Genomic DNA, 27,007 nt, shown 5'->3' with positions numbered 1-27,007 from the left:
ATATACTTCAGAATCATCTTTTGAGTTGAATAAATCTGATTGAACCTATAAAATGTCCTTTAGTTTCCCCATACTTAGATATTCCCTTTTGATTAGTGTAAGAGGCCAAAGTGAAATGACTGGTGTATATATATAAGCTAGTAGCTACAAAAATATTAATGAAATGAAGAAGATGGAGATAGTTTGTTATATTACTATAAACCTGATTTCTAGATTCCTGGTATATCTGGATGCGATTTCCTCGGAAACTCGTACTAGAAACTACAAAATATTACTTAACTGAAATTCCCATATGCTCAACTTATATATGCACTACTTTCCTTTTTAGGTTCATAAAAATAAAATTTATGAATAGGTGCTTTTTGGCAGTATAACTAGAAACACATTAGTAAAGCAACACTTTGGATGGTACCATTATTCAGTTCAGTTCAGTCGCTCAGTTGTGTCCAACTCTTTGTGACCCCATGAATCGCAGCACGCCAGGCCTCCCTGTCCATCACCAACTCCCGGAGTTCACTCAGACTCACGTCCATCGAGTCAATGATGCCATCCAGCCATCTCATCCTCTGTCGTCCCCTTCTCCTCCTGTCCCCAATCCCTCCCAGCATCAGAGTCTTTTCCAATGAGTCAACTCTTCGCATGAGGTAGCCAAAGTACTGGAGTTTCAGCTTTAGCATCATTCCTTCCAAAGAAATCCCAGGGCTTATCTCCTTCAGAATGCTTATATTTCTGAAATTTGAAATCCACAACATCCTTAACATTCACATTTCTTAACTGTCTCAACATCTTGCTTGAGTGATGTTTTATACTTTCGTGTCTACAGTTTTTGCTTTTCATGTTCTCCCAGTCAGTTTGCCCACCCACCACCGATTCCACTTGCCTGCCTGTCAAGCAAATTCACATATAGTTAACCATTTTTAAAACACCTTCTCTTACAATGTCAAAACTGTTAAGTTTATAGATACAGATATATATTTCTATAACCAGTTCTTTAATCAGAATCATTCTTAACATCTGCTTCCTCTACTCCTAGGCAGCAGTACATTACTAGAGAAAATTATCAGACCAGTATGATACAGGAAGTTACTGTAGATTCGTGCATCTTTACTTCAACAATGCTGCCTCTGTTGTTTGGCAAATTTTTTTATCCCTTGTTCACTTTTATAATACTTTACTTCTTAAAGTAATTATTATAAACCACTTCTTTGTTCCTCAAGCTGTCAGTGTAATCAAAAGTCATCTCTATATTCTGACCATTGAGAAACTAGCTTGTAACAAGCCATTCACCCTACCATCAGTATTCTGTAGGAATGCAAAGTGAAGAAGATGGTTCAGACCATTTCCACATCAAACACACATACCTTACATCTTTTTTTTAATTTCTCTGTATTGAGCCATCTTCTCTTGCTCGTTTTCTTTGTCGGAAAAGCATTTTTTTTCTTTCTATGCTTCTGCTTCCTATCTTCTTAGTCTGCTCTAGGATCTTCAGAAAGTTATTCCTTCTTTATCTTGTATTTCTACTTCTCTTGCTCTAAGTTTGTTTATGTGTTTAAAACAAAACTTTCCTCAGTTTTTATCCTTTCAAGCTATAATACATCCCTTTCATGTTTTTACTACCAAATTTATAAAAAAATGTACTTTTTATTCATTTCCAGTCATTCTTGTTTTTCCTTGTTTTCAGCATTTCTCAGAATAATTTTTTAAAATAATGTATGATTTCTTTGGCTGTTACAGAAAATAGAAAAACTATTGTTATTCATAAGACTATTGTTAACATTTCTTTATGTATTTTAGTCTTTTTGATAGATATATATATCATTTTTGTTTTACAAAATTGGAATCATAGTAATATGTAGTAAGTTATGTCTTTTAAAAAAAACTCTATATTATAAGCATTTTCTTCAACCGTTTTGATATTCTTCAAAAAAAATACTTTAATGGCACCAAGTTCTATGAATTTTTGACATGTTTTTATTTCTTCCCCTATAGTAGATTCCTAGAAATAGAATTCTTAGGTCAAGCATAAGAACTTATTTCAGGCCATATATATTATAAAATTGCTTTCCACTAAGTACTGATTTCTAATCCCACCAACATTGTGTAACTGCAGCCTGTTCAGCACAAAATAATAATCACATTTTCTTAATTTTTATAATTTGAGGGGCAGATCATGGTATCTTATTAACCTATAGTTTTTAAATACTAGTGAAGTTAATATTTTTCATATACTTGTAAAAAAAATTTAATCTGTTTCCAAATTCTCTCTTACTGTCCTTTTCCTCTTTAGGAATTTTTATTAATTATAAGAGCTCTCTTACATGTGTATGTCTTAAGGATTAATTTTGATAATTTGTGTTTATTGTGGGAGTTCTTCTAGTTCAGTTTTCAACATCTTTAGGTGGCTTAACATACAGGTTTTTCATTTTTATGTATTATTATCTCTCAATCTTTTTAATTTCTGTAATTGTGCTTAGAGAGTTCTGTCTTAAAATCAATTAAATAGTTAAATTTCCTTCTAGGTTTCTAAGTATTTATATTAATTTTTTATCCCATCTGGAATGTATTTTGATTTATGGAATGAGAAATGGAACCACATTGAATGTTGGAAAATAGTCTATTTTTATAATTTGTCATAGAATTTGTTAGACCATATGTTTCCCATTGACTTGATATCATCTTTATCAGATATTAAGCTGTTTCAAAGCCATCTGTTTATTGCTATTAATTTGTCAATTTTCTGGAGATGTTACTGTTTATTACAGCTTTATAATTTAGTATCTGATAGGATCAGTCTTCTTCCTCATTTCATCCAAACACATTCTTCCTTTTGTAGATGTTCTTACCTGTTTTTTCTACCAGAGTTTTGTTAGAATTATGATATTGTTTTCCAGGGGGAAAAATCCCATTGATATTTTGATTGGATTTGCAGTAAAACTTTCCTGTGGAAAGAGTAAACACCCTTATTATCATCATTCTTCCCATTCTGGCTCAGAGGGTAAAGCGTCTGACTACAATGCGGGAGACCTGGGTTCGATTCCAAGGTTGGGAAGATCCCCTGGAGAAGGAAATGACAACCCACTCCAGTACTTTTGCATGGAAAATCCCATGGACTGAGAAGCCTGGTAGGCTACAGTCCATAGGGTCACAAAGAGTCGGACACGACTGAGAGACTTCACTTTCACTTTTTCACTTTCCCATTCATAATCATAGAGTGCTTTTTATTTGTTCTGAGACCCGGACATTACTTTTAGGGGTATATTTTACTTTTGTGTTAGTATTCTGAGTAGAATCTTTCTCCTCACTGTATTTTGTATCCAAATACCTTAATGAATTCTCTTACTGATTTTATTTTATTTTTTGCCATTACCAAATCAGGAATTTATGTATTTTAATATAAATTTATTTATTTTAATTGGAGGCTAATTACTTTACAATATTGTGGTGGTTTTGCCATACATTGACATGAATCAATGGGTGTACAATCCATGGGTGTACATGTGTTCCCCATCCTGAACCCCCCTCCCACTGCCCTTCCCATTCCATCCCTCTTGGTCGTCCCAGTGTACCCTGGGATGACTCTTATTGATTTTAAACATTTTATAGTTGTCTCACTCTTAGGATTTGTTTAGGTGTACAATCATTTTCTGCAAATCATCTCCTTTCAAAAAGTAATGACAAAAAAAAGGTTATGCTTTCTTTTGCTTATATCGTCATGTCTTAGTGTAAAACTTTCACTACAGTTTTAAATAGCTATAGGAAGACCAGTCATCCTCGTCTTGTCTACTTTTAATAGAAATGACTCTTCTGTTTAATCCTTAAGTAAGATATTGGTTATTAGTTTGAAATAGATTATTTGTATCATCCTGAAAAAGTAGCTTATTTCCTATGAAATTTCATAATGAACCGGTGTTAAATGTTGTCGGAATCCTTTTCAGCATCAATTCAAGTTTTCATATATTTTTATTTATTTTGCATTCAGTCTTTGCTTTCTTACCAAGTTGATACATATTAATTAGATTGTTTATATTAAGTAATTCTTGCATTCTTGGGATAAACCTTCCTAGGTCCTATGACTTCTTGCTGGGTTAAATTTACTAGAATTTTACATTTAATTAGGGCATGGTTCATCTATTAGAATATTTTACTTAAAATTTTGTCTGTTCTCATGTTTTTAAAATTAATGTTAGAGCCAGATTCATAAAATGAATATTCAGTTCAGTTCAGTCGCTCAGTCATGTCTGACTCTTTGCGACCCCATGAACTGCAGCACGTCAGACCTCCCTTTGCATCACCAACTCCCAGAGGTCATGCAAACTCATGTCCATTGAGTCAGTGAATCCATCCAACCATCACATCCTCTGTCGTCCCCTTCTCCTCCCGCCTTCAATCTTTCCCAGCATCAAAGTCTTTTCAAATGAGTCAGTTCTTTGCATCAGGTGACCAAAGCAATGGAGTTTCAGCTTCAATATCAGTCCTTCCAAGAACACTCAGGACTGATCTCCTTTAGGATGGACTGGTTGGATCTCCATGCAGTCCAAGGGACTCTCAAGAGTCTTTTCCAACACCGCAGGTCAAAATCATCAACTCTTCAGCGCTCAGCTTTCTTTATAGTCCAACTCTCACATCCATACATGACTACTGGAAAAACCGTAGCCTTGACTAGATGGACCTTTGTTGGCAAAGTAATGTCTCTGCTTTTTAATATGTTATCTAGGTTGGTCATAACTTTCCTTCCAAGGAGTAAGCGTCTTTTAATTTCATGGCTGCAATCACCATCTGCAGTGATTTTGGAGCCCCAAAAAATAAAGTCGGACACTGTTTCCACTGTTTCCCCATCTATTTCCCATGAAGTGATGGGACTAGATGCCATGATCTTTGTTTTCTGAATGTCGAGCTTTAAGCCAACTTTTGTACTCTCCTCTTTCACTTTCATCAAGGGGCTCTTTAGTTCTTCACTTTCTGCCATAAGGGTGGTGTCATCTGCATATCTGAGGTTATTGATGTTTCTCCCGGCAATCTTGATTCCAGCTTGTGTTTCTTCCATCCCAGCATTTCTCGTGATGTACTCTGCATATAAGTTAAATAAGCAGGGTGACAATAGACAGCCTTTTCCTATTTGGAACCAGTCTGTTGTTCCATGTCCAGTTCTAACTGTTGCTTCCCCACCATATAGGTTTCTGAAGAGGCAGGTCAGGTGGTCTGGTATCCCCATCTCTCTCAGAATTTTCCACATTTGATTGTGATCCACACAGTCAAAGGCTTTGGCATAGTCAATAAAGCAGAAATAGATGTTTTTCTGGAACTCTCTTCTTTTTTGATGATCCAGCAGGTGTTGGCAATTTGATTTCTGGTTCCTCTAAAACCAGCTTGAACATCTGGAAGTTCACAGTTCATGTATTGCTGAAGCCTGGCTTGGAGAATTTTGAGCATTACTTTATTAGCATGTAAGATGAGTGCAATTGTGCAATAGTCTGAGCATTCATTGGTATTGCCTTTCTTTGGGATTGGAATGAAAACTGACCTTTTCCTGCCCCGTGGCTACTGCTGAGCTTTCCAAATTTGCTGACATACTGAGTGCAGCACTTTCACAGTATCATCTTTTAGGATTTGAAATATGAAATAGCTCAACTGAAATTCCATCACCTCCACTAGCTTTGTTTGTAGTGATGCTTTCTCAGGCCCACTTGACTTCCCATTCCAGGATGTCTGGGTTGTGAAGATCTTTTTTGTACAGTTCTGTGTACTCTTGCTACCTCTTCTGAATGTCTTCTGCTTCTCTGGTCTGTACCATTTCTGTCCTTTACTGAGCCCATCTTTGCATGAAATGTTCCCTTGGTATCTCTAATTTTTCTGAAGAGATCTCTAGTCTTTCCCATTCTGTTGTTTTCCTCTATTTCTTTGCACTGATCACTGAGGAAGGCTTTATCTCTCCTAGCTATTCTTTGTGCATTCAAATAGGTAGATCTTTCCTTTTCTCCTTTGCTTTTCACTTCTCTTCTTTTCACAGCTATTTGTAAGACCTCCTCAACCAGCCATTTTGCTTTTTTGCATTTCTTTTTCTTGGGGATGGTCTTGATCCCTGTCTCCTGTACAGTGTCACAAACCTCCGTCTATAGTTCATCAGGCACTCTGTCTATCAGATCTAGTCCCTTAAATCTGTTTCTCACTTCCACAGTATAAATCGTAAGGGATTTAATTTAGATCATACATGAATGGTCTAGTGGGTTTTCCCTCCTTTCTTCAGTTTAAGTCTGAATTTGGCAATAAGGAGTTCATGATCTGAGACACAGGCAGTTCCTGGTCTTGTTTTTGCAGACTGTATAGAGCTTCTCCATCTTTGGCTGCAAAGAATATAATCAGTCTGATTTCAGTGTTGGCCATCTGGTGATATCCATGTGTAGAGTCTTCTCTTGTGTTGTTGGAAGAGGGTGTTTGCTATGACCAGTGTGTTCTCTTGGCAAAATTCTGTTAACTTTGCCCTACTTCATTCCATACTCCAAGGCCAAATTTGCCTGTTACTCCAGGTGTTTCTTGACTTCCTACTTTTGCATTCCAGTCCCCTATAATGAAAAGAACATCATCTTTGGGTGTTAGTTCTAAAAGGTCTTGTAGGTCTTCATAGACCTGTTCAATCAGCTTCTTCAGCATTACTGGTTGGGGCATAGGCTTGGATTACCGTGATTTTGAATGGTTTGCCTTGGAAACGAACAGAGATCATTCTGTTGTTTTTGAGATTGCATCCAAGTACTGCATTTCGGACTCTTTTGTTGACTATGATGGCTGCTCCATTTCTTCTAAGGGTTTCTTGCCCACAGTAGTAGATATTATGGTCATGTGAGTTAAATTCACCCATTCCAGTCCATTTTCGTTCGCTGATTCCTAAAATGTCGATGTTCACTCTTGCCATCTCCCGTTTGACCGCTTCCAATTTGCCTTGATTCATGGACCTAACATTCCAGGTTCTTATGCAATAGCTCTTTATAACATTGGACCTTGCTTCTGTCACCAGTCACATCCACAACGGGGTGTTGTTTTTGCTTTGGCTCCATCCCTTCATTCTTTCTGGAGATATTTCTCCACTGATCGCCAGTCGCATATTGGGCAGCTGCTGACTTAGGGAGTTCATCTTTCAGTGTCCTATCTTTTTGCCTTTTCATACTGTTCATGGGGTTTCTCAAGGCAAGAATACTGAAGTGGTATGCTGTTCCCTTCTCCACATTTTGTCAGAACTCTCCATCATGACCCATGGGTGGCCCTACATGGCATGGCTTAGTTTCATTGAGTTAGACAAGGCTGTGGTCCATGTGATTAGATTGGTTAGTTTTCTGTGATTGTGGGTAACATATAGTTATTTTTATATTATATCATTGTGGTACATTTGTTAAAATGATGACCCAATGTTGATATATTAACTGAATTTTATGTTGGAGTTCACTCTTGGCATCGTATATTGTATGAGATAATGAGATTTAACAAAGGTATGGTGACACATGCATACCGTGCAGGCTTCCCCCATGGCTCAGCAGTGGAGAATCCACCTGCAGTGCAGGGGACACAAGAGACATGGGCCGGGATGATCCCCTGGAGGAGGGCGTGTCAGCCCACTCCAGTATTCTTGCCTGGAGAATCCCACAGACTATAGCCTGGTGGGCTGTAGCCCATGTGGTCACAAAAGAGTCAGACACAAATGAAGCGACTGAGTGCACATACCCCGTTACAATACAGTATAGTTTCTGCCCTAAAAACCTCATGAGTATTATATCCCCTAAAAATTCAATACTGTCGTCTGTTCTCTCTTTTCTTTTTATTTAGTTTTTATCATGTGTCTGTTCTCTCTTTAAACGTTCTTTTCCCCTGACTTCAAAAGTCATGTTAAAATTACCTTGTTCTAATGTAAAAGTTTTATTTTATTCCTTAATGACTTCCCAGTGCCCGATCAGATTCTTTAGAACTCAGGCCATACCAGCCAATCTTGGCTATTCGTGGTTGCTTTATTTTACCTTATGCTTTTCTAGTTTTTGGCTCCTGCTAAACCACTTCCATTCTCATATATAGCTGGAGTATATGGAGGACATCTTCACTGAGACAGCATAGATTCTTTCTGATATTATATGCCAAATGAACACATGGCATTTATTTTGCTTTTTTATAAGAATTAAATAATGAAACCACTTCCTTTTCTTCTTCTGACATAATAGGTTCAAGTAAAAATTCATTCTAATGATGTGATAGATAGTAAAGCAACTTTGAGCTTCTTCTTAAGCCAAGAATCTGGAAACAAACCTGATTATTTGTCTGCAGGATTAGGAAGAAGGAAAATGAAAAATGAAAATGAAAAGATTCTTTCTTTATAGTCTTATCTCTTCAACCATTTATATATACTCTGTTTTCTTTGACTAAATTAACTCATTCCTATTCTGCATGGTTGAACTACCATATTTTTAAATTTCAAATTTCAATTATTTTTATTATTCTTTCTGTTGCAATGTATATATAGGGAATCAGAGTGCTTGTAACTTAGCATATTTCATTTTTAATTTTCCAATAGTAAGCTCATAATATTTTGCCAGTACTGGACTTACTGTAGAATATTTGTGCCTATAAGTTCACTAAACTCATTTTTTTCTAATCTTTTTTACTTCATTCACTGTTGTGGCACATAATAATTTAATGGCAATCCGATATATACCAAGTATTATAGTAGAAGTAGTAAGTAGAAAAATAAGAAGGAATGGTGAAAAATTAACATCTGATGTTAAAGGGCGGGTAAGGTCTTCTTCACAACAGAGGCCTGCAGTCCATGGAGTCGCAAATATAATGCCTAAAATTATAAAAATCTTATTAAAAAGTTCACAGAACTATAAAATGTCCATGTAAAAAAATGACACAAATGTTTATAGCAGCATTATTCATAACAGCCGAGAAGTGAAACTAATGCAAATATCCAACAACTTATGAATGAATAAACAAAATGTAGTACATTCACAAATTTAGTATTATTCAGGGATAAGAAGAAAATGAAGTGCTGACACATGCTGCAACATAGATGAATTTTGCAAACACTGTGCTAAAAATCCTGTCACAAAAGACCACATATATATGTCTCTGCTGTGGTAATACCACGGGCTTCCCTGGTGGCTCAGGTGGTAAAGAGTCTGCCTGCAATGCAGGAGACCCGGGCTCGATCCTTGGGTTGGGAAGATCCCCTGGAGAAGGGAATGGCTGCCTACCCCAGTATTCTTGCCTGGAGAATTACAGGGCAGAGGCACCTAGCAGGCTACAGTCCAGGGGGTCACAAAGAGTCAGCCAGGAGTGAACTTCTTTTACTTCCATGATAGTACCACGGTCCATTGATTGCTACAGTTTTGTAGCAGGCTTTAAGACTGGAAATTATGAGTCCTCTGATTTCATTCTTCCTTTTCAAGATTATTTTGACTCTGGAATTTTTTGCATTTTCTTGTGAATTTTAGAATCGGCTTATCAACTTCTCCAAAAAAGGGAAGCTAGGATTTTGGTAAAAGTTGTATTAAATTTATAATCAATTTGGTAAATATCATAATAAGTTTTTTAAGTCCATGAATATGGGATTTTTTTTAAGATATTTACTTTTCTTCAAAAACATTTTGTGGCTTTCAGAGTATTTAAGTTTTGTACTTTTGTTAGTACAAAATATTTTTGTTAAGCATTTTTATTATTGTATGTTTTTGATGCTATTATAAAAGAAATAGCTTTCTTTATTTTGTTTTTGGATTGTTGTTTATAAAAGTACAGTTGGTTTTTTTGTATGTTGATATTATATCCTAAATCCTTTCTGAAGTCATTTACTAGCTCTAATAGCTTTTTAGTCTTTATTGCTTGTACCATACAAATATGGGAATGGGGATAGACAAATGGGGAGGAGGGAGACTTGTCAGATTAATGACATAAATACACAGAATGGAAAAAAGAGTCCCTTGTACCCAAACCAACCCCCACCTCACCCTAAGATGTCTCTCTGAACTACCTGTAACATTTTTATTTAAAAGTCTAATATAGCAACATCAGCTCTTTTGATTACTGTTTGCATAGCATCTTTTTCCATTTCCTTTACTTTCTACTTTGTGTCTTTGAATCAGAAGTACAGTGATAGTTGTTTGCTTGAGTCACTTATTGTTATCTTGGAAAGCCAAATTTCATACAAGAAGTTTGCTTTTAGGAGCATTTTTAATTTTAGGGAGAACTAAAACTAAAATGTCTCAGAATTTGTCAGTTATTTCATAAAGTTTTATAGTATTTATGTATGAATTTCTTATAAGTAATTTGGAGAAATGGATCATTTCTTATTCATCTCTGTACTCCTACTTAGTTTTAGTTCTAAGACACAGTCCCTCTAACTCTGGGATTCAGCTACCTTGTACAACAGGCAGCTCTTCGGATGCTTTGTGCACTCACACCTATGTGTCTTTCTTGATGCCTTCTCTTCTTCATCTGTGAAATCTTAGTTGCCTTTACCGAACTTAATATTACCTTCTCTTTTAAATTTCTGTCTAATTTCTCAGTCAGAAGTAATCATGCTTTTCTTCTGTCCAAATCACAATTTTGTAACTTTCAGAATTTTTTACTTATAGTTACTTAGATCTCTCTCTTTTTGAATTATAAGGTTTAATTCATTTTCATCTTTTTTATTGCCCCATACTTAGAAGTTTATTATTGGATAAATTAATGATTGAATGAATGGTGAAATCTTTTGTTTTATAGCCGAGAGACACACAAGATTGCAGTATTTTATGTTGCTGAAGGACAAGAAGACAAACATTCCATTCTCACCAATACAGGAGGAAGTCAAGCATATGAAGATTTTGTAGCTGGTCTTGGTTGGGAGGTATTGTTTCTAAATTATATAAATATCATTTTATTTTCATTTGGAAGCAGCAGTTTTCTTTTTCCTTTTAGTTTACTTTAGAAGCATTATTTTAGGAGACTCAGCAACTTAACAATGGATTTGTTATTGTTTCTGCCTTATATCTCATCTACAAAGACAGCAGCGATTGGGACTTAGGAAATCTTTTGACTGTTTTATGATATAATATATTGTCAGAGTGTACTAAATTCATAGACTTAAAAGATCCAGATTTTCCTCACAATTATAACCATTAGACTAGTGATCTTAAAATGAAGATATAAATATTCTAGGACTGTCCCAAGGATTCTGACTGACCATGTTGGTATGGTTAGTTATGAGGAGATAAGTTTCTAGATCCTCAACTTTACTAAAATTAATGTGTGAGAACCCTTCTACCAGTCTCTCGCCTCCCCTTTTCTGTTCTTCATCTTTGTTAAAGTATACCTCTCACTCACCTGAGGTCTACATTGCCCTCTAAGGTTTGGTACCCAAAAAAGAGACAGTTCATTCAAGAGGGCATGTTCCCAAGACAGAGTATCTCCAATTGCAAAGCAGGCAATATTGGAAGGTGCTGCACTTTATGTCATGCTAGCAACCAGCTCATGTCAAGGTTCCTGAACCAATTTGTCTGTGTTAATAATTATAGCTGGGAAGTGAGGTGTTTGTAATAGATTTGAATTAGTATGTTTATTTAAATTATAAAATGGTGAGGCAGACATGTGCTAACAGAAAATGGAGAATATATATAAATGTATAAATATATATGTAAATATGTATAATATATATATAAATATGTATAAATGGAGGAACCCACTTTTTTAATTTTTATTTTTAATTTATTCGTTGTTGGCTGTGCTGTCTTCATTACTATATGTGAGCTTTCTCTAGTTGTGTCTAACAGGGACTACTCTGCATTGTATTGCATGGGTTTCTCATTGCAGTAGCTTCTCTTGCAGAACTTGGGCTCTAGGCACGTGGGCTGCAGTAATTGTGGTGTGAGGGGAAAATATATGTAAAGAACACATATATAACTATAGTATACTGGAAATTGGGCTTCCCATGTGGCTCAGTGTTAAAGAATCTGCCTGTAAATCAGAAGACGTGGGTTCAGTCTCTGGATTGGAAATATCCCCTGGAGAAGGAAATGGCAACCCACTCCAGTATTCTTGCTTGGGAAATCCTATGGAAGAGGAGCTTTGCAGGCTACAGTCCATGTTGGTCGCAAAAGAGTTAGACAAAACTTAGCAACTAAACAACACTACCACCAAGCAAATATCCGTGGCAGTTATATTACAAACCAGGGGAGGGTTAAAGGACATAAAGTGACAGGTTTCTATGTTTCACTCAAACTGGTAAAATGACAACATCAGTAGACTGTAATAAGGTATGTTTAATAAATACCAAGATAAACCAGTAAGAAACATATAACAGAAGATACACTCAAAATGATAACTAAAATCAGAGTTCTAAAATATGTTTCAGGTAACCCGTAGGAAATAGAAAAAATAAAACAGCAAATGTGCAGAGAACAAAAAAATAAAATGGTGAGCTTATGCTCTAATATATCTGTCATTACAGGAAATATTAATGATCTAAATATAACAATTGAAATTGGCAGTCAAGACTTCCCTGGTGCTCCAATGGTTAGGAATCCACCTTCCAGTGCAGGAGAAGCAGGTTTGATCCCTGGTCAGGGAGAAGGAAATGGCAACCCACTCCAGTACTCTTGCCTGGAAAATCCCGTGGATGCAGGAGCCTTGTAGGCTGCAGTCCACAGGGTTGCTAAGAGTTGGATACGACTGAGCGACTTCCCTTTCACTTTTCACTTTCATGCATTGGAGAAGGAAATGGCAACCCACTCCAGTGTTCTTGCCTGGAGAATCCCAGGGACGGGCTAGCCTGGTAAGCTGCCATCTGTGGGGTCGCACAGAGTCGGACACAACTGAAGCGACTTAGCAGCAGCAGCAGCAGGGAACCAAGATCCCATATATTGCAGGGCAACTAAGCCCATGCATGTGCTGCAGCTGCTGAGCCCACATGTTATAAAGCCTGTACACCACAGCTCGAAAGAGAAACCTGCTGCTGCTGCTGCTGCTAAGTCACTTCAGTCGTGTCCGACTCTGTGTGACCCCATAGACGGCAGCCCACCAGGCTCCCCCGTCCCTGGGATTCTCCAGGCAAGAACACTGGAGTGGGTTGCCATTTCCGTCTCCAATGCGTGAAAGTGAAAAGTAAAAGTGAAGTCACTCAGTCGTGTCCGACTCTTAGCGACCCCATGGACTGCAGCCTACCAGGCTCCTCCGCCCACGGGATTTTCCAGGCAAGAGTACTGGAGTGGGGTGCCATTGCCTTCTCCAAGAGAAACCTGCAAACCACAGCAAAGAGCTAGCATGCTGAAAGATCCCATGTGCTTCAGCTGAGACCCAAGGCAGCCAAATAAATAGATAAATTTTTTTCCCAAAAAAATTGGCTGAGTGGATTAAAGAACATGACTCACTTATATGCATTGTAAAAGAAACTCACTTCGAGTATAATAATACAGGCTGGTAGAAAATAAATGGACAGAAAAAATTATATTATGCAAATCTTAAAGCCAGAGTGACTGAATTTATATTAAATAAGGTAGGCTTCAGAGCAGAGAAAATTATCAGAGATAAGGCACATTCTGTAACAATGATAAAAGGGTCAGTCCACTAAGAAGACTTAAAAATCCTAAACATGTGTGCAGCAAACAACAGAACTGCAAAATATGTGAAGCAGAGCTAATAGAACCAAAAGAAGAAATAGGCAGATTCACCAAAAAATGGAGACTTTACCCCTCTCTCAACAACTGAGAGAAGTAGAGAGAAAATCAGCAAGTGTATAGAGGGTCTCAACACCACCAACAACCAATAGGACCTAATGAACATTTATATAAAACACTCCACCAGCAATATCATAACATTTTCATTGTCTAAGGAACATATGCCAAGGTAGACAATGTATGAACCATTAAAAGAAACTTCACATTTTAAGGTGTTGAAATCATACAGGGTGTTTTCCAGCTACAGTAGGATCAAACTTGAAATCATTAACAGAGAAATAATGGGAAAATCTCCAAACACTTGGAAAAGTTACATGCCATGTAATCCACTTACATAACATTCTTGAAATGACAGTTTTAGTAGTAAAGAACAAGTTAGTGATTGCCAGGCATTAAGAAGGAGGTGGGATAGGGGGGAAGTGGGTGTGGGTCATGTAACAGGGCAACACGGGGAATCCTTGTGGTGATGAAAATGTTGTCTCAATCATATCAATATCAGAATACTGGTTATAATATGGTTCTGCATTGGGGAAATCTGAGCAAAGGGTACATAAGATCTCTTTCTGTTATTTCTTAGAACTTTGTAGAATCTATAATTAATCTCCAGATAAAACATTTAATTAAAAAATAGAGATCTGCACATTACAAAACTGTTTTATATCAAGGAGCGCTAAACTTATACTTTCTCCTTTATGTACTTAGAAAATTGACTTGAAACTTTCTCACTAAAAGAAAACAAAAATGTACACTTAAAATATCATTTTTTTTAACCTATCAGCAGAGGTCATACATTTTGATAGTATATTTGAGAGCATATGAGGGAAACACTCATACAACTGTTGACTCATACAATCTATAGGGAGCAATTTGGTAGTGGGTTTCAAAATCAGAAATGCACATGTCCTTTGATTTACATTTCCACTTTTGACTGTCCTACAGATCTGCTTTCACAAATGCAGCATGATATGTGTTTAGTGTTATCCATTGCAGCATTGACTGTAATAGCAAAAGATTGGGAAAGTCTAAATATCCTTCAAGTAGGGCACTAAATTATTGTACATCAAGAAAAGAGACTTCTGTGAAGTCATAAAAACAAAAAGATGACGAGGCTGTTACTAATAAGGAGTATTTTTCAAGAAGTTTAAAGTGCGCTAAGGCAAGTTGCAGAACATTGTATATCTATGTTGTATGTGTGTGCACGCACACATACATACCTTTAAAATTTAATTGTATATAGAGAACATTTTTGGAAGCATACTTAAGAGATTGCTTTGTTAGAGTGAAACTGAGTAGCTAGAGATGAGAAATATGGAAGAAAAAATACTGACGTAGCTTTTGAACTTTTAATTGTGTGAATGTATTACTGAGTTAAAAATAAATTTAAAACATAAATGAGGAAATCTTATGGTAATGGAATGACAGCTAACTTGTTATTTATACATTCAGCCATTAGTAAAATATACTGCTAGTAGAGATATGTTCAGTTCAAATATGCAGAAATTTGCTTTTGTAAGTCTCTCAGTTCAGTCCAGTCACTCAGTCATGTCCGACTCTTTGCGACCCCGTGAATTGCAGCACACCAGGCCTCCCTGTCCATCACCAACTCCCAGAGTTCACTCAAACTCATATCCATCGAGTCGATGATGCCATCTAGCCATCTCATCCTCTGTCTACTTTGCACTTATTTATATTTTGTTTTTTACAAGCATATATATAGCTGTTTTCTCTGAATAGAGAGATACAAGCAGTGTTTAAGTTTTGGTTTTTTCTTTACAGTATTTCTTTGGTTTTCTACAATGAGCAAGTTACTGGTCTGTGCATCGAACAAGTCCAGTGAAATGACCCTGATATTAAATATATCATAATTGGGAAAAAGAGATTTAAAAGTCTTTGCACAGATTACTTTGAAGATTTTTTAATGCATTTGAAGTGTACATTTTTGTATTTTTGTTCTGGGCTATTATGGGTACTAATAATTAGGCAGCCAGTTTTGATGAATAAATATGTCACACCAAAGTAATTATTTAATCAAACTGAAATTACTGGTTTTTTTTTTAAACTTTTCCCCAGATCATTTCCAGTCTTGATTTTTGCCACTTGGTTTTTACTCTCTGCCCTTGATGTCTCCCCTACAGCCTTTACAATTTAACACCTAATAGCCTAACAACATCCCATGGATGGAGGAGCCTGGTGGGCTGTAGTCCACGGGGTCACTACTAGTCGGACACGACTGAGCAACTTCACTTTCACGCATTGGAGAAAGGAAATGGCAACCCACTCCAGTGTTCTTGCCTGGAGAATCCCAGGGACGGGGGAGCCTGGTTGGCTTCCATCTATTGGGTCGCACAGAGTCAGACACAACTGAAGCGACTTAGCAGCAGCAGCAGCCTAACAACCTGGTGGGCTGCGCTCAGCAGTTGATTCTTTTGCTAATTAGTTCCTACTAATTAGAGATCTTCAGATACTTAAGAAGATCTACCAGGGTATGGAATAGTTCTAACTAATAATTCTGGGACAAGCCATGGTTGGTAGTATGCAAAAGACTTCATTCCCCATATTTTTTGCAAAGTGAGAGACCTGAGTCTTTCTCCGTAGTGAGTTTAGTTTGGTTTTGTTGATAAACATTATGTGTCTTTTCATTGCTTCTAGGTAAATCTTACAAACCATTGTGGTTTCATGGGAGGACTACAAAAAAATAAAAGCACTGGATTGACCACACCATATTTTGCTACCTCTACAGTTGAAGTAATATTTCATGTGTCAACAAGAATGCCTTCAGATTCTGATGACTCTTTGACCAAAAAAGTAAGTGCTAAGGAAAAAAGTGCTCAGAGTTAGAATCTTAGTAAAATATGTGAGCAAGTAAATCTAATTGATTAAGAGCTATTTCTGAGTACTTTGTTCTTCACCTAGTACTGTCTTAAAAAACAGTAAAAAACTGTTGCAGAGTAAACTGTTTTCCTTAATGATATGATTGAAGGTTATAGTCTTAAAAAAGCATTTGCCTTCAAGAAAATGGGCATTTGAAAAATTGAAAAACTACTGTATATGTTCAGATTGGTGAAATTATAATTCACGTCCCCACACAGAGATGGATATAACATTTATATTGATTGAGGGAAAGGGAAAAAATGAAAATGTAAATTATTATAAAGCCTTTAAAATGTGCTTTATAATAAATTTTAACTAAAATTAATATAGCAGATAAAATAAGTCTTAATTCATTAAAATAGATTTTACTGCCTTAGGATTTATGAGAGGTATAGTGAAATGGTTTTAATGGCCCGTGTCTTTTAAAACCTACACCAACATTTTGCTGTAGCTGACGCCAGCATTCAAAAACCATTCTAGTGACCACAGACATACCCTGGAATAAAATTGTGTGTGCTCAATCCATGTTTGGTGTTTTTAGGGAGAAACATATTTTTCAAGTGAAACCTTGTCCACCATTTCTTTCATCTTCTTTTTTTCCTATCCCTCAGTTTATTCAAAACCACTGCTGAATGTTACCTGCTTAGTACGGTAGACCATTTTACTCAATACTCTTATGTTAATATCAGAGCTCATCACAGTTCATTAATAACCTATGAAAACAGTTTCATACTTATACTCTTTTGAAAAGGAACTTCAGAATTCCTCTCAAATACTTTATAAGATTGAATTAATACCCTTGATGTTTTTTGTTTACATTTTAGAATACTGTTGGAAATTGCCTACTAAATGAGTAATGGTTAGAATAACTAATATATGGGTGCTAATTAGATTGGAATGAATAGTAAAGATATAGGTAACTGATGCTTAGGAAGATAAGTATATTTAGTCACAGATTTTCTATAGAATATCTTAGCATATAGCTTTTAGTAATACAGAATGAGACATAAATACTGACAAGAAAATGGTAAAGAGTTGGGTTGGTGTAAAACTTCAATTAAGCACTTTCTTCCATCTTCTCATTTTAAATCTGTTTAAAAATAAGCCATACCCAAATTAGAGACAATTATGGGTATAATGCAAAAAGATAAATTATTGTAATCATTAAGAACTTGTTAGTGATCCTCATTTTCACAGAACCGTGTATACAACTTTTAAACCCCAGAGCAGAGTCTAAAATTAGTAGTATCTTCAATTGCAAACGTAAGAGCGGAACAAAGTATATCATTTTTTGTTGAAAAATTTTTAAAGAAACTTATGTAGGATATTTTTACTTCAATATATTAAACCTGATGGTTATAAGGTACTTGAAGTTGTATTTTTGCAACCTTTATAGCAATGTCTTAAATTAAGATTTCTTATTTTCTTCACAACAGTCACAAAGGTCTTCCTTAATTATTTAAGAAGAATCTGAAATGGATGTTTAACAATCCATTATCATAGCAAAATTAATTTTGGATATGTGTTAACACCATTTAAGAATAGTTAAATGGTTGAGTTCTAATTAAAATTATACCCTAAATGGTGAAATTTTTAAGTATTGGATATATTAGAGTATATTGAGGGATTAAACCTTAAATACTAATAGTTTCATTTATAAGCACAGAAATTTTTATTGTGGTAAAATATGTATATAAAACAAAATTTATCATTTTAATCATTTTAATATGTACAGTTCTTTGTCATAAAGTACATTTACAGTGTGTTACAGCCATCACAAACACTGATTTCCAGAACTTCTCCATTTATTTCAAAATATTTTTTGACCTATGTGTTGCTTAGAACTGTGCTGTTTAATTTCCAAGCATTTGGGGCTTTACCAGCTATCTTTTTGTTATTGATTTCTAGTTTAATTCCATTGTGGTCTAAGAGCAGACATCATATGATTTCTATTTTTTTAATTTGTTAAGGTGTGTTTTATGGCCCAAGTATAGTCTATCTGGTGAATGTTGTGTGCGAGTCTGGGAAGAATGTGTAATCTGCTATTGTTGAATGAAATAGTCTATAAATGTCAATTATACTCACTTGATTGATGAAGCTGTTAAGTTCAACTATATCCTTACCAATTTTCTGCCTGCTAGATCTCTCCTTTTCTGAGAGGGGTATTAAAGTCTCCAACTATAATAGTGGATTCTTCTGTTTTCCTTGCAGCGCTGTCAGTTTTTGCCTCACATATTTTGACACCCTGTTATTAGGTACATACACCTTAGGATTGGTTATGTCTTCTTGGAATATTGACCTCTTTATCATTAGGTTATACCCCCCTTTATCGTGGGTTATCTTCCTTGCTGTGAAGTGTGCTGTCTCTGAAATTAGTATAGCTACTCCTGCTTTCTTATTGGTGGTATCATGGTATATCTTTCTACATCTGTTTACTTTGAATCTGTATGTGTCTCCATATTTAAAGTTGATTTCTTGTAGACAACGTATAGTTAGGGCTTTTTTTTTTTAATCCACTCGGACAGTCTCTATGTATTTGAATCATTGACATTTAAAGTGATTATTAATATAATTGGACTAATATTTACCATGTTTGTTATTATTTTCTATTTGTTACTCTTGTTCTTTGATTTTGTACTTTACATTTTTTTCCTGCCATTTGTGGTTATAACAGCATTTTATGATTCCATTTCTCTCTTTTCTTGGCATATCATTTGTGCTTTTTTTAAAAACTGTTTTCCAGTTCTTGCCCTAGAGTTTGTACCATTCATTTATAACTAAATCCTCTTTCAAATAACACATGATGCTTCACTAAAAGTACCTATATGCCCAATTTTTCCCTCCTATCCCTTGTGTCATTGCAGTATCATTCATTTCATTTTTACTTAACCATGTATATAGATGAGTGTGTTAGGCACTCAGTTGCATCCTACTCTTTGCAACCCCATGGACTGTAGCCCACTGCTCCTCTATCCATGCAATTCTCCAGGCAAGAATACTGAAGTGGGTTGCCATTCCCTTTGCCAGGGGATCTTCCTGACCCAGGGATCGAACCCAGGTCCCCTGCATTGCAGGCAGATCCTTTACTGTCTGAGCCACCAGGGAAGCTCTTATATACATAAGCATACATTATCAAATACATTGTTGCCATTTATTACCTTAAACTATTATGTGTTAGATCAATTAAGAATAAGAAAAATAAGTTTTTATTTTGCCTTCAGTTACTGATTCTTTTTTTTTCCTTACAATTTTTTTTTTTTTTTTGGTTTTGCCTTACATCAACATGAATCCGCCACAGGTTATTGATTCGTTGATGCTTTTCCTTTCTGTATGCAAATCCAGATTTCTGTCGTGTATCATTTCCCTTCTCTCTGAAAAGGTATTTCTTATAAGGCAGGTGTGCTGGCAACAGATTCCCTCAGTTTCTGTTGTCTGCAAATGTCTTTATTCTCCTTTACTGTGAAGGATAATTTCACAGGGTATAGAATTCTAGATTAGTAGTTTTTTGTCTCAGCCCTTTAAATATTTTATTCTATTCTGTTCCTCCTTTCATTTCTTAAGAGAAGTCAGATGTAATTTTTAATCTTTGCTTCTTCATAGGTAAAATGTTTTTCCCCCTTCTGGCTTCTCCCAAGGCTTTTTCATCTGTTATTTTCTGAGGTTTGAATGTGATATGCTTAGATGTAGTTTGGGGGCCTTTTATCCTGCTTAGTGTTCTCTGAGCTTCCTGGATCTGTTATTTGGTGTCTAACATTAATTTGGGGCAATTCTCCATCCTGTTGCTTCTGTTTATTTCTTTCCTCTTACACATAAATTTTACACTTTTTGTAGTTGTCTCACAGTTCTTAGATATTGGGAGGTTTTTTTCAGGGTTTTTTTTTCTCTTTGCTTTTTAGTTTCAGAAATTTCTGTTGTTATATCCTCACGCTCAGAGATTCTTTCTTCAGCCTTGTCCAGTTTACAAATGAGCCCATCAGAGGTTTTCCTCATTTTACTTCCATTGTTCTTTTTTATCTCTAGCATCATTGTTTTCTTTCTGAGAATGTCCATCTCTCTCCTTATATTATCCATCTGTTCTTGCATGTTGTTTATTTTTTCCATTAGTGCCCTTTGCATATTAATCATAGTTGTAATTCCCATATCCCTGCCATATCTTACTCTGGTTTTGATCTTCATTCTGTCACTCTTATTTACACTGAGTCTCCAGCAGTTCATCAACAACAACTCAGGTTTTCCTGCTCTGGCACTGGTTCCTTCAGAGGTTTCTGCTCTGTTAAATTGTTATTCATCATATTTGCCTATCCAATTTGGGTTTGGTTTTTTTTTTTTTTTTTCATATTTTCCTTATGACCTCATTTCTCTGATCTAAGAATAGTACTATAGTTGATTTTTCAGTTGTTCAGCTTTTTACTTGTTGGTAGGACAGAGTGTTAACTTCTGTTCTTACTTGCCAGGCTGGAAACTGGAAATCTCAGAACTTTATCCTCCCAAACAGAACTCTATATCCATTAACAATAACTCTTCATTACCACTTACACCCAGCCCCTAGTAACCTCTAATTTGCTTTCTTTCTCTTTTAATTTTCCAATTCTAGATATCTTATATAATAAGTTGGAATAATATAGTATTTGTCCTTTTGTGTCTGATTTCATTTAGCATAATGGTTTCAAGCTTCATTGATGTTGAAGCATGTCAGAATTTCATCCTTTCTATGACTGAATAGTATCCCACGATATGTATGTGCATTTTGTTTGTCCATATATCTATTGATAGATACTGGGTTGTTTCCACTTTTTAGCTATTGTGAATAATGCTGCATTGAACATTGTCATGCAGGTTTTGTTTGAATTCCTATTTTCTGTTCTGTTAGGTGTATAGACTAATGAGTGGAATTGCTGGGTAACATGGAAATTATGTTTGGCTTTTTGAGGAATTGTCCAGCTGTTTTCTAAACTGACTGTGCCATTTAACATTTCCACTAGCCAATGCACAAAAGTTCCAGTTTTTCTGCATCCTTGCCATTACTTGTTATCAGCTAATCCTAATAGGTGCAGAGTGTTATACTGTCTGTGGTTTTGACTTTCATTTCCCTTTTGAATAATGATGTGCATCTTTTCATGTGCTTATTGGCCATATGTATATCTTCTTTGGAGAAATGTCCATTCAGCTCTTCCACCCTTTTTTTTTTTTCCTTCCACCCATTTTTTAAATTAGGTTGCTTGTAATTTTCTGGTTATGTTATTGGAGTTCTTTATATATTTTAGGTGTTACTGTCTTATCAGATATATAACTAGCAAATACTTTCTCCCATTTTGTGGGTTGGTTGTCTTTTCACTCTCTTGATAGTGTCCTTTGATGCACAAAAGTTTTATTTTGATGGAGTTCAGTTTATCTATGTTCTCTTTTGTTGCTTCTGAATCCAAGAATTCATTGCCAAATCCGATGTCGTGAATATTTTCCCATGTGTTTTCTTCTAAGAGTATTTTAATTTTTGCTTTTATGTTTATGTTTTGGATCCATTTTTAGTTATTTTTTTGTGTAGAGTATGAGGTACAAGTCTGACTTCATTCCTTTACATGTGGCTATTCATTTGTTGCACTAATGTTTGTTTAAAAGACTACGCATTCCTTTAGTGAGTGGTCTTGGCACCCTTGTCAAAAATCAATTGGTCATCTATGTAAAACTTTCTGAACTCCCTATTCTATTCCATTGGTCTGAATGTCCTTTTGCTTTAATTAATGCTTTAATTACTATAGCTTTGGAGTAAGTTTTGAAATCAAGTAATAAGAATTCTACAACTTCATTCCTCTTTTTCAAGATTGTTTTTATTATTCATAGTCACCTGAGATTCTGTATGAATTTTAAAAGATTGATTTTTCTGTGAAAAACCTTGTTGGGATTTCAGTAGGATTGCAGTGACTCTTTGGATCACTTTAATAGTCATTTTAATAATATTCAATCCATGAATATGAGAAATGTTTCCATTTTTTTAATGTAGTCTTTCATATTTTTTCAGCAATATTTTGTAGTTTTCAACATCTTTCTCCTCCTTAAATTTATGGTAATATTTTATTCTTTTAATGTGTTAAAAATTGAATTGTTTTTACAGTTTCCTCTTCTGTTAAAAATGCAGCTTTTTGTGTGTTAATTTTGTATTTGTTGAATTCATATATTAGTTCTAACAGATTTTATTGTAGAATCAGGGTTTTCTGTATATAAGATTGTGTTTTTTCAGCGTCTCTAAAGAAACAATTCCTTGGTCCACGATTTTGCTGACACAACACCTTAGACAGAAATTTTAGTTTTTCTCTTCTTTTAAGTTAATTAATTATAAATGTAAAATTGTATATTTTAACAATTTACCAAGTGGAATAGGACAGGTATTTTTTTCTAATTATTTAGTGGGGTTTTTTTCCCCCAAATTATTTAAAAAAAATGCAGGCAGATACATGGCATAATTTCCCAGTTGTTTAGTACTGAAATGTAAGAAGTATTATAACTTTTAAAAATACAGGGGACTTCCATAGTGGTCCAGTGGTTAAGATTCTGCACTTCCAAAGCAGGAGCACAGGTTCAATTCCTGGTTAGGGAACTAAGATCTCACATGTTGTGTGGTGCAGCCAGGATAAATATATAAATAGGTAGGTAGATAGGTAGAAAAAATAAAAATGTAAGCATATGTTTATCATTTTAAAATTTATAATGCAAGCATGCTGTTATGTTAGTTGCTAAAGTAACTATACCTGTTTTATTGAAAGAAAATTATCCTGGCTAGATAGGCTTTTTTAACCTAAAGCATTTTAGGAGTTTGTTTGTTTGTTGTAGTGAAAAATCTTCAAAATATCACTTCTTTCACATATAAAAACAAAATACCATATAAAAACAAAACCTGTCAAAATTATAAACAATATGTAATAAAGTGACATCATTTTGGAAGGTATAGTTCTCTTGTTTTCTCCAGTAGTAATTTAAGTAATCTTAAACAAAATCTACTCTATCAAGGTGGAACTAAATTGATGCAATATTTCACTTAATTCAGTAGAGAGGAAAAATTTACCCTGTTATATAATTTGGTATAAATTATTCTAAATGTTTTTTTATAGATATCAATAAAGCTTTATATTTATTGCTCTCTATATGAGATTTTCTTTTACCAATTTTCTCTGCTCAGTGCTCTTCAGAGTCCTAGTATGTAAGATTTTTCTAAGTAACAAGCTTATATTTTAGCTCTATTATAGTATCACTTTCTTTTTAATAAAAGGTTAAATGCTTAAACTTCATCATAGAAACTAGTTGTCTTATACCAGTTCTCCTTAATAAAAAAATCACTTTCTGTATTGGTATTTTTTCTCCTGAATTTAATAAATTCCACATTAGTGGTAATAAGTTGAGGCCTAGAACATGTGTCCTATTACAAATGAACAATTGGATATCATTAGGTTGTCCCCCTTTCCTTTGTACATATATCTTTAGGTGTGTTAATCCATTCAGTAGACACATTAATGAGCACTGGTTGAAGTGTAATATTGAAGGAAGTAAGGCTTGTTGACCTCAGCATGGAGTTTAATACCTCTAATTAAATTAGATACTCGACAGTCAGTATAAAGAAATAGCTGTGCCTCTGGCAAGGTAGAATTATTTATGACTCTGGTTCTTTGTTTTAAACTTGATAGGAGAAAATCATTTATATCTATTTTATAGAAACTAATTTTAGTTTTTACTTTTTATTTAAACTATCATATGGTAGTTCTATAAATTATTTTTAAGCATTTTATGTTCTTAGACTTAGAGGTAAATATCTTTGGTAAATAGAGGTAAATAAGTGTAGCTGTTTATTTCTTGTCAAGAAAGGCTTTTTCAAGGATCAAAATGATAGCAACAGAATTTTTACAACATGGACTAACTATTCTTTTTTTTCTTTTTTTAACAAATTAACCAAGCATTCAGTCTACAAAGTAGTCTGTCTTAGAAATATTACACCACCATATTAAGAATCTTGATGTAACTCCAGTCCAACCTTCTGTTCTGTAAATTATCTCTACCTGAGGAAGATTGACAGAAAATGGTTAAAAATAATTTCCACTTAACTGAGTTTATTCACCCCTAAAAATCAAAAGTGCTGCAAGCATTGGTATAAAGTGTTCACAGGAGCTTGTCTCATTTCCTCTGTCTCCTTGTTCTAGCCACTTGCTGATACTCTGCTTCATAGGTAGCTGAATCACCATTTTAGGAATTTGATGAAGATCAAGTTGAGATAATTGTAACCTACTTAGTTGGACTCTCTAGCCTATCTTTCATTTCCTGGACCCCCCAAAAGAGGGGAAAGAAGCACTTTATTTAAGTCAGTTCCCTCTGAAACACTGTTAGTGTCTTGGACAGCAGTTCTTTTCTGTTTTGAAATTTGGTCACAATAGTTTCGCAAGTAAATGAGCTTTATAAAACTGCTTGGTCTGATTTTAACTTTAAATCTATTTTTCTGGATTTTATCTAGAAATAGAATTAAAATACTTCATTTTCCAAAGAACTCTATTCTAGTATAGTCTGGAAAATGAAAAACAAATTGAAGGAATAATAAAAATTTTTTCATTGTGTTAGTAAAAGTGTAATTAATGTAATAGTTAATAATTCTGTGGAATTATATACATCATTTTAGTCCCAAATTTAGCCACATTATATAAAATAATTTTAATATAATAAACTCTACCTTTAACCCCAGTGGTAAAGAATCTGCCTGCAGTGCAGGAGATGGAGGTTCCATCCCTGGGTCAGGAAGATTCCCCCTGAAGAAGGAAATGCAACTCACTCCAGTATTCAGTATTCTTGTCTGGAGAATTCCATGGACAGAGGAGCCTGGCAGGCTACAGTCCACAGGGTCACAAAGAGTTGGATACAACTGAATGACAAACACCTTTAACCCAGTTTCTATAAATATACTCCTGATGATAAGAATCGAAGATAGAGAAGCCAGGAAATATAAATGGTTCAGAGTAAATTTATCTTATCACTGGGGCTGGTTTAATTTGGATGGTATAGCAGTGGCTTCTCATTGCACATAGATTAAACTAATTCCTTACCATGGCCTTCCATGCCCTACAAGATGTGGCTATTTGCCTGCCTGCTTCTTCAATCTCATCTCTTGTCACTTTCCTTTTCATTTACCAGAACCTGGCCTCACTAGCTATCATTCTAACCTGCCATCACATCGAGCTCATTCCCAACTCGGGCTTTTCACTTACTGTTTCTTTCCATTGAAATGCTCTTTTGCCACCTCATCAGGCTTTCTCCTCAGAGGAGGCAATGGCAGCCCACTCCAGTATACATGCCTGGAGAATGCCATGGACAAAGGAGCCTGGTGACCTACACTCCATAGAGTGGAAAAGAGTCAGGCACGACTGAGCAACTTACACAAACACACACACAGCAACTTACATACACAGTCGCAGTCACACACACACACACGCTTTCTCATCTGCATTATTCTGTTCTCAGACTCACATGACAGTTCCTCAGAGAGACCTCTCCAGACCATCTGAGCTAAGGAAGCCCTCTCTACCCAATAACACTACCACATTACCCTATTTTATATTTTTAAGCACTTATCACCATCTAAATGGTATATTTAAGTAAAGCCATGAAGTGAAGTCACTCAGTCGTGTCCAACTCTTTCTGACCCCATGGACAGTAGCCAACCAGGCTCCTCCGTCCATGGGATTTTCCAGGCAAGAATACTGGAGTGGGTTGCCATTTCCTTCCCCAGGGGATCTTCCCAACCCAGGGATCGAACCAGGGGCTCCCACATTGTAGGCAGACCCTTTACCGTCTGAGCCACCAGGGAAGTCGTAAAGCCATAAGTGCAGGTAATTTTATTTTTATGCTGTACACTATGTAATTGTAGAAAAAAAAATGCTAAGTACTGTGGTATTATCTTTTTAATAGCATATTTATCAAGTGTCCACTCTGCTAAAGTATTATAATACTAGATGCTGTTCCTATTGCTTCAAGAAGCTTTTCCTAATTACGAGGAATGAATGATCCAGACAGCAAGTGAGTTGTGAAAATGTATGAGATTATATTTTTTCACATGGTTGAAGAGTATATGTTAGTTTATGTTTTGCTACATATGAAGATGAGGGGCAAAGAATGAAGGGCTTGGGACAGTGAGTACTAACTCAGTTTCAATTTCTACACATATACCACTAATCCCCTGAAGTAACTGCCTTAACTTAATTATCTTCTATGCATTCTTCCAATGCCATTATAGTTCAGTTGTCTTTGTTATTTGTATTCAGAGAAGTATATTTATATCATTGTCTATACTGTTGATTATTCATTAATTGAATAGTTTTTTACTTTAACTCCACTGAACTTAAAGCTTTGTGAGAAAAGAAAACACGTCTGTTTTTCCTCACCATTGTATCTCCAGTAGCTGGTACAGTGCTTCCCTGGTGGCT

At 35.4% G+C, this 27,007-nt stretch overlaps 1 protein-coding gene across 1 annotated transcript in view; it reads left to right on the top strand.

The window, feature by feature from the left end:
- Positions 1-27,007, top strand: part of RALGAPA1 (Ral GTPase activating protein catalytic subunit alpha 1) — a 189,559-nt gene that overhangs the window by 137,307 nt on the left and 25,245 nt on the right. The window contains exons 36-37 of the mRNA XM_052659453.1: positions 10,738-10,861; positions 16,335-16,490. Coding sequence (XP_052515413.1) covers positions 10,738-10,861; positions 16,335-16,490 — 280 coding nt within the window. The remainder of the gene's footprint in view (positions 1-10,737; positions 10,862-16,334; positions 16,491-27,007) is intronic.

Source organism: Budorcas taxicolor, chromosome 21 (assembly GCF_023091745.1).
Source record: "Budorcas taxicolor isolate Tak-1 chromosome 21, Takin1.1, whole genome shotgun sequence".
Taxonomy (NCBI): Eukaryota; Metazoa; Chordata; class Mammalia; order Artiodactyla; family Bovidae; genus Budorcas; species Budorcas taxicolor.
Note: the sequence above shows the minus strand (reverse complement) of the source record. Positions and strands in the feature narration are given on the sequence as shown.